Below are 8,954 nucleotides of genomic sequence, written 5' to 3' on the forward strand. Positions count from 1 at the left end.
TTTTTTTTTTTTTTTTGTACTTCTGTTGTGGGCTTTCGGCCTTTATTGGCACACATTCAACCAGGTGAGCTACCATGGTGCCTATACCAGTTACCTTGTTATTTGCGGGTTTGTTTCTGTTTTGTTTTAATCTGATGCTGAGCAGGACTGTATTGAATCTCATTGTTCCCTCTTCCTGTCTCCAGAACTCTGCACACAGAGCCACAAGATCCGAGTGGGCAGAGCCGTCTTCATCCCTCCACCTCCCCCGCTGGTTCACCAGTAACAAGAGTGAGATGGACTGTTCTGGAATCACCAGTGTGCCCGACCTGAAGTACCCAGCCTGGGTCCAACGCTGCGATCGCAGCGAGCCGCCACCGTCCTCAGAGGCAGAGCTTTGGGATGACCACGGTACAACACCGTCTGCCCGCCACCAACACTGCCAGGGTCCACGGTTCAGTTCCCTCAGTAACCCTATAAATAATCACTGTTTATCTGCCTAATGTACGCTGCAGTGGTTTGCATATCTGGCTAAAAAAAGCAAAGTATTTACTGAGCTTTATTTGAAGGCCAAGGCTTAACTAACTCTATTAGTATCTGCATTAGTTTGTGTGGTTTTATGAGTTACCTAGTATAATTTAACATTTAACAGAGACAGAGTTTTTAACCAATTCTTAGTTTGCTACCTAGCTACATCTCATCAAATCTGCGTTCCAGCGGTGTTGAAATGTGCCCTGTTTGCACTATTAAAAGCTGCAAATCAGTCAGTGTGACCCTGTTCACATTTTTTCCCCTTGGAAGTTTGCATTCCTCAATATTATTAGCACTTAATTCACCTGCATACCGGGTAGATGCAAGGACAAAGGACAAATCAGGCAGCAAGATTGATGATCGCACACTAGAAATGAGAAGCTGCTTTTTTGAAGAGAATTAAAAGTCAATTTATATATTTATTTATTTTATACTGTGAGTAGTAAGTAGAGATGGTGCCAAAATACATTTTTCCAATTTCTGAACTTGAGTAACAGCCAATACCGAGTACCGATCCAATACCAGTGTGTCACATATACTATGATTTTAAAGCTGTATACTACTATCCCTGTATGGATGTGACATGATTTCTATCTTTGTTGTACGGCCTGGCTCAGGTTAAACGTTTTGTGAAACATGAACAAACACAAAAAATGAATGCTACAGAACTCATATCATCCAGTTTGACAGACAGCCGTAATGGGGAAAAGAAGATTTAAAAAAAATAAAATAATAAATAATACTTTAAAGTATTTCAGGGCAAAATTAGGTGGTATCAGCTTTGTGCATAAAGGACTTATAGATACCAGCATTTCAGGCAGAATCGGAGGCCTTTCCGATACTCGTATCAGTATCAGAGCGTCTCTAGTAGTAAGTGGCATGTGAAACAGGAACTAAGGGGGAAAGGGCTCAACAAACAGGCCTTTCCCCCTTTCATCATCATGAAATTTGTTTTTCTTAACAAACCATGATAATTTTACCAGCAATAAAAAAAAAAAAAAAGGTCTGAATTTTTTGCTAGCATCCAACAAAGGATTGTGCTTTTTGGTGTTGTTTTTCCACCTGCAGCTCCCAGAACTCCGGCCTGGGTCGCAGAGCTAGAGGATGAAGTCCCCGACCACAAACCCAAGCAGGTGAGAGAACTGATGAGAACTGATTTGGAGCGTTCAGTCTGATCACTCAGCAACTCATGTTGTCTGATAAACTCTATCTGACCTTAAAAACGGGATGGCAGAATAGTCCTGAGTCAAGAAAAAGGGTTCCATGCCTAGGGTTGCACGATTATGGCCAAAATGATAATCAAGATCGTTTTGATCAAAATTTTGATCTCGATTATTCTCACGATTATTTGTTGATTTGAACCAAAACAAATTTTATCGTCACATAGGCTATTTATAACTGCGAGAGGGAGTGTGATGGACGCTACTCCCAGAGATACGGCTGACTCATTACGAACGGGTCCAGCACGGGTCGTGTGTATGAAACGTCTGTATCTTCACTGCGCTGCATTTTTATTAACTATGATATTCTGGCAATGGGTCACATCTCTGGCCCAGGTCCAGCAGCTCCGTCTCACACACTATGGAGTTACCAACGGAAGTTAGTTGCATTCAATAACTTCTTCTGTGTTCTTCGCCGTGGTGGCCGCGATAGCAGAGTTACCCGCGGCAACACTGGTACAAATACAGGTTTGCCCCTCATATTTAACAATAAACAGCTGTGTTAATAACAATTTAAACTGTAGACAAATGTCAGAAGTGTGGACCGACAGCCTCTGTGTGGCCGGGCACGGAGAGAGAGTAGAGGAGAGATCCAACACAGGCACGGCTTTACAGACAAAATGGGTCATGTAATGCAAAATGAAACCATATCCATATAAACAGCATGGCAGCGGATGCGAGGACATTAGCACCGGTGCGTCCTAGAAGAGCTAACAGCTAACAGACGCTACTAGCACCAACTAGCACTGGTCACTGCTGTTGTCTGAAAAACAACAGACGGGACAATATGTTGCGTTTACTGGTAAACTGGTAAACCTTGAGACCGACGTATAACCGACTGCTATCTGTTGAGTTGTCCTCCCGTTACTCTGTCCTCTGTGACTGTCTTCATCTAGAAACTAACGGGTGCAGGGAACTACCTTGACTGGCTTATGAGCAGACGGTGGTTTACGGAGGGGTAGATTGGCTTTGGGAAAATAATCAGCGTTCTATGAAATGAAGCTTAAAAAAAAACGCTTGATCTTGCAAATTTGATCGCGGGAAGTCAAAATTGTGATCGCGGTTACAATTCGATTAATTGTGCAGCCCTATCCATGCCCACATATTTCAGTGATTGGGTGTGTTTGTGTGTTATTAGGGTGACAGCCAGCAGACTCTCAGAGAGCTGAGGCTTCAGTTTGCTGAACAGATTTCTCTACTGGCTGCAGAGAGAAACAGCTCTGACATCATGGAAACACTGTTCAAAGGTAGGAAAGACAAAACATGTCAATGTAAAACTCCTTCAAATGTGTGTTAGAGACTTACAATGGTGTTTTGGCTGTTTGTGTTGTTGTTGTCCTCCTGTCAGACAACCGGATCGAGTCTCTGATCCAGAAGGCCGATCAGGTGTTGAACTCTCTGTCTCAGAGTTCTGGAGAAGCAGATCCAGGTGAGTGCACGACTCAAGGTTTCAGACCACTGTTATTCAGGACACGAGGAGGATCTTGTAGTTTGTTTTCTACAGATTTTCATCTGGTAGGGTTTTTAACTGAAGTCATCTATTGATAATATGATTATAACAGTGTTGCCACAGGAAACAATATCGATCCCCAGAAAAACTACAGATGTGTTCAGTCTTCTATCAACTTGATGCGTCTCTCTGCAGCAGTAGAATTAAAAAAAAAAAAAAAAAAAAAAAAAAAAAGTTTTCTCTAAAGCAAAACAACAAATACATGTCTACATCCAAGAGCAGTATGTTTTGTAACAAGGTCACACTGGTGGCTAACTCAAAAACATCTGCTTCACAGTAAAAATCAGCTAGCTATATGTAATCTGAGGAAGCAAAGATTCTTCATTATGTCTTATGTCAATATTTTGGCATTCCTTTTCTTTTTAATACATGGTAAACCATATACTATATACAAAGAGAGAACATAGGAAGAGACAGAGGGAGTTGACAAGCAACAGAAGTCCCTGTCCAGACTCAAAATGTGGGTACTACAGTTGGACGGGCTGGAACACACCCTAAACTTGATTTAAAGCTCTGCAAAAGGCATTACAGCGTAGTCACACTCTGAAACGTCTCGCTCCAGTTTAGGTTGCGAAGCTGGTTATGGTTGTTAGGCCTTTGTTTCGAGATTGGGACTGGGGTTCGAATACGTATGGCTGAGCCGTAGCAACGTTACCGGCTGAAGCGGGTTTTGTTTTGGCTCACACTAGCTTGCTTGTCAGGGCCCGCTCTACTCTGCTTCTGAATGGCTAGTAGGGTCATGCCTCGCTCTGTAGCTGAAACTGAGCGCTCAACACACAGGGTGAAAAGAGGAGCTGCAGCAATGTGAAGTACAACAAAAAATGGTGATTTTTGTAAATTAAACCATGTAAACCTGTTCTGGTACAGTGTCTTAATACAATCACAAACCTGAAACAAAAATCAAATCCTTGAAAAAGCAGCAGGTCCATCAGCATATGTCCAACCATGATCTCAATGAACCTCTTTTGTCAGGATATAGACCGTATCATCGTACAGAGACCACCCTCATCAAAATCACAAAGGATCTGCTCACCCCTGCTGACTCTGGACACATCAGTAGTCATTCTCCTTGACCTCTCTGCAACCTTTGACACAATCTCCCATACCATTCTCCTCGACCGCCTATTCCATCACCTAGGTATCACCGGCACAGCTTTCTCCCGGTTCCTGATCTCTCACACAGGAAGCCATTTGCCGCCTTTGGTGACTCCCGCGCCGGTCAACCAAGGCGTGCCTCGAGGCTTCCTTAGCTCAGCCACTGTAATTCGGTAAAGTGTCCTTGGGTTTCATTAAAGACACAATATAAATAAAAGTTATTATTATTATTATTATTATTATTACGCTACTGTAAAACAGCTAAGAGCAGGAAACATTGGCCCCATTTTGCCTCATCATGCACATTTGGTACCAGTACCTTTTTCTCCATTTTGTTTATTTTTTTTATAATCTTGGTCGGGTGAATATTTTTTATTTTTTTATTTAACCTTTATTTAACCAGGAAAGTCCCGTTGAGATTAAAAACCTCTTTTTCAAAGGAGTCCTGGCCAAGAGGCAAAACACAATCAATTACATTTATAAAAGTTATATAACACAGACCGTTAAAAACATTTACAATGTAAACAGGTCATTTCAGGTTCTCTCAATCTGGATTTAAAAGCATTTAAGGAAATAAGTTCAGATAATTTCAAGTCTTTTTGCAAAGAGTTCCATGCAGAAGGAGCGGAGTAGACAAAAGCCCTTTTTCCAAGATTTGTACGGGCAAATGGAACAAAGAGCAGAAAGTGATCATATGATCGCAATGAATAGGAACCAACACTTCAATAAAACAATTGCGGGCACTTGACTTATTTGAAAGTGCGGCTTTGTGCAAGGTGTCCCATTGTCTCTGACCAATCAGGGGTCTGCAGTGTTTTAACTCCACCTTCTAGTATTCACTCCAAACCAAACAAAGTTCCAGCTACTATCCACAACTTTTGCTAATGGAAAAAACAGAAAAAAGGACACGTACTGTGCTGTGGAAAGGCAGCAATAAACAGATGTTACCCTTGTGTCGTGTTTCTTATTGCAGGTTTTTATGGTGTCTAAATGTGACAATTATTGTTTACTGACACAATCAGAGAGACAGTTAACAGTGAAATCTTTATCTTATAACACCATCACTGCATTAAAAAGATTTTTCACACATGTAACGGCGATGCCTTGTTCTTAAATAACTAAACGTTGAATAACTGTTGTTGTAGGCAGTCCTGCTGATTATGTTGAAGCAGCTCTCAGTCCAGCAAACACTGAGGAGCTGCTGCTCTGTTCCTCCTCACACTGCCGTCCATTCACTCAGTAAGACTTATTTACTCTTTCCCTTTCTTACCTTCTGATGGACCATGAATCAACCCACCGAATAATGACTTGTTGAACCTGCAGGTACTTGGCAACAGCAGCAGGAGGGGGCATCACAGAGGCTCTGACTGACATTAAAGCTCAGGTAAGTGTTCATTCTGTCCTACTTCACTGCTCAGAGCCACCAGCCGCTGTACTCCACAAGCGGGAGACACACACTCGTATACACACACACACACACACATAGTTTGCTCAATTTATAGTTGCATGTCATTAAGTCCTTGCAATGCTAGTGGAATAGGCCTCTTCGTAACTTGTCTATATCTTCATAGTTCAACTTCTGGGTTTGCTCTAGTGCCGCAGAAAACTCCGCCGGATGCATATCTTTTTGACGAAGTCCGGTTCCTTCTGCTTTCTTTGTATTTAAACTCTGATGGACTCATGAGGACTGTTAGACGATGAGGTCAACTGCTTCTCAGATCTCTATGTGGTAAATTGAGACAGCTAGCTAGACTGTCCAATATTATTAGTACTAATATTATTGTCATTATATGATAGTCATTTTTTTACGATGTAGGCCGAAAATGAGCTTCCCCTCTGTGTGTGTGTGTGTGTGTGCGCGCAACAAATGCGTGTTTTAAATACTTTTTTTTAATAAAAAAAATTAATTGATTAACAACAAAACGCATTGTGTGGCGGCCAATGTTGATTGTGTGGCACATCGCCACAAATTAGTCTATGTGGGAAACCAGAGCACGTTTCTCTCCTATCCCAGAATGCTATGTGGACTAGCCAGACCCTCCTGGGCGGCGCTGTGGATGACGGCTTGGCAAAGTGAGACTAATTCATCACCACCTATAGGAGAGATGCACATTTTTCTCTTTCCCAGATTATTAAAGGACTGCAGGGCCAGTATCATAAACCACATTTTTTGTTCAGATAGACGATGGTGAATGGAGACCTCAGCTGGGTTTCCCATGTGGTTCCTGTAACACAGATGTCTGTGATCCACTTACATATCCAGGATCACAGCGCCCCTTTTGGTCTGCTCTCTCTCCCAGGCTCAGGGCTCCGGTCTCCATAGAAACAGCATCTTAAAGCAGCCTGGTCCGGTGGAGGCTCTGAAACAGATGCTGTTCAGACTGCAGGCAGTGGAGGCAGAGGTTCAGCGGCAAACGCAGGCATCGGTAGCTCCAACGTTCTCCGACAAGGACGGGCTGCAGGCAGAGACAACTCCAGAGAAGCAGGTGTGAAAAGTCACTCTGCATTGATTATTTTACCAGAAACAGAACGTATATATCCAGTGTGGCAACATTTAGCCTTCCCCGTGAGTAATGTAAACAAACAACCAACGGTCAACCAAAAGTCAAGTGGTTGAGGTCCTGTAGGACTTAATGGTGCATTCAGGTACGGGTCGTTAAACTCATGACACATGCATGTGCACCTGCCAACTCTGAAACCCTTAGTTGTTGTAAAGTCCCTGCCTGCCATCTAGTGGCTCTTATTGTGGCATTGCTTTCATTGCTTAAAAAAAAGTCCTCGTAGAAAGATGTGATCGAATCTTGACTTTATAATCCAAAAACAAGTTAAATTGTTGATTTGGAGAAAGGTGACATCCTCCAGGTTTATACATCATTTACACAGAGTTCCTGAACACACCTGGAAACTCTGCTGTCAACATTCAGCTGTATTGTATGGTGAAAATAATAACACCTACACACCTAAGTTTGTGTTTGTGTTGCAGTGGCCCGAGAGTGAAGCAGAGCTGGAAAATGTTTCTGGTGGACCATCACTACAGCGGTAACTCCCACTGAACACATGTTGTCACTTATCCTGTGAAATATCTCAACATCTTTTAAACATATTGGCACCAACATTCATACAGCCTCAGCTGTGTTTTGGCTGCACTAAAATAAGATGGTGAAAATGATAAACATTCTACCTGCGAAACATCAGCCTTCTAGCATTGTTGTGCGGAAGTAAGCATGCTACAGTTAACGTTAATCTCAATGCACAGCTCTCCCTAAGTACAACCTAAAGCAATAGCCCCTTGGGGTCTTTTTTTAAGCTGCTAGTGTCTGTTCTACATTATAATCCTATGGAATAAACCATGTTTCATACAAGTCCTGAGCGCTTATTTAAAACTTCACTGCCGTTTTCTGACAGCTGACCAATGGCAAGTGGAGTACCAAGACCTATCGTTTCCATAATGACAAGAAAAAATGGTAAAGATGCCCATAAATAGACTTGTGCTATTGTCTGCCTGCAGCGAGCTATGTGATATCTTGTCAAAACAAGTGTGATCATGGCCTCGTAGACTAAACCTATGTTGGTCTCAGTCACAAAATACTTTATCTCACCGAACAAAGCTATTCAAATCCAAATTCAAAAGGAGCCCGAACGCTTGCCTTTTCTGAAGATGAACTAAAAGGTAACACTTCTGTGATCTAGTGTATTTTGTCCTGATTGATTCTGCACTGTGCTCTCATGGTGCCCTGAACGTGTGCTTGAACATGTAGTTTGTAACAGAACTGTTTACATCCAATCACACCTACCCAGTTGTGAGTTCAGCGACAATTTTCTTTATGAATATTTCCATCCTCAGAGCTTTGCACCACCTAAGCCGTCTGAAGGTGCTGGTGGAAGAAAGAGAGAAGAAACACACAGAGAAAGAAGAGGAGAAGGACGAAGATGAAGGACGCTACTCCTCTTCTTCTGCTGAAGGACTCCCCTGCACCCAGCAGACCCCCACCTGAAGCTAAAGGCCGGTCTACCAGAGCAATGCCCTTCCAGGCAGCGTCGCCTTCGCTCAGTGTTCTCACTGGGCTCTCCCTCGCGTCCAGCAGCAACAATCTGCAGATGTTTCGGCCTAAACTCTGCCCTGCTAGTATTTTAGATGAAAAGGTGCAGTACTCAGTACAGGGACCATACCAGTCCCAATTGGAAATTCATAAAATGGGAGTTTAAGTTGTGTGAACAGTATGTTACAGTGAAGGAAGTCTAAACTGTCACTGTATCCTAAATCCAATCCTCTGGGCCTCCTCCTCGTGCTTCTAATGGCATAAGAACCAACAACCAATCAGAGCCGAGGATTCTCTGCAGTAAGAGAATCTTAAGTCAGATAAAATGTTTCATCTTCTCATCTAACTCGGCACAGACAAAAGGATTTATCTTATTGTCACACTGTTGCTCTTTAAATGCCGGATGAGATTGAAGCGCCGCAGTCTCTGTGACTACGTTTACATGCACGTAATATTCAGTTTTTTGCCCTTATTCCAATAAAGACCATATTCCGACTAAGCGGTTTACATGTACTAATCAAAGTGAATATTCAATTAATATTCCCATTGCGCAAAACCCGATTTTTTTTTTTCTTCAAC

The 8,954-nt window shown here is 42.5% G+C and overlaps 1 protein-coding gene across 1 annotated transcript in view; it reads left to right on the top strand.

The window, feature by feature from the left end:
- The window catches only part of c16h18orf54 (chromosome 16 C18orf54 homolog), an 11,752-nt gene extending 3,182 nt beyond the window's left edge, over positions 1 to 8,570 (top strand). The window contains exons 5-13 of the mRNA XM_034896976.1: positions 186 to 426; positions 1,579 to 1,643; positions 2,869 to 2,977; positions 3,079 to 3,159; positions 5,481 to 5,574; positions 5,659 to 5,719; positions 6,636 to 6,821; positions 7,319 to 7,374; positions 8,180 to 8,570. Coding sequence (XP_034752867.1) covers positions 186 to 426; positions 1,579 to 1,643; positions 2,869 to 2,977; positions 3,079 to 3,159; positions 5,481 to 5,574; positions 5,659 to 5,719; positions 6,636 to 6,821; positions 7,319 to 7,374; positions 8,180 to 8,330 — 1,044 coding nt within the window. The 3' untranslated portion in view covers positions 8,331 to 8,570. The remainder of the gene's footprint in view (positions 1 to 185; positions 427 to 1,578; positions 1,644 to 2,868; positions 2,978 to 3,078; positions 3,160 to 5,480; positions 5,575 to 5,658; positions 5,720 to 6,635; positions 6,822 to 7,318; positions 7,375 to 8,179) is intronic.
- Positions 8,571 to 8,954: the final 384 nt, after the last annotated feature.

The sequence above is a fragment of the Etheostoma cragini genome, chromosome 16, assembly GCF_013103735.1.
Source record: "Etheostoma cragini isolate CJK2018 chromosome 16, CSU_Ecrag_1.0, whole genome shotgun sequence".
NCBI lineage: Eukaryota > Metazoa > Chordata > Actinopteri > Perciformes > Percidae > Etheostoma > Etheostoma cragini.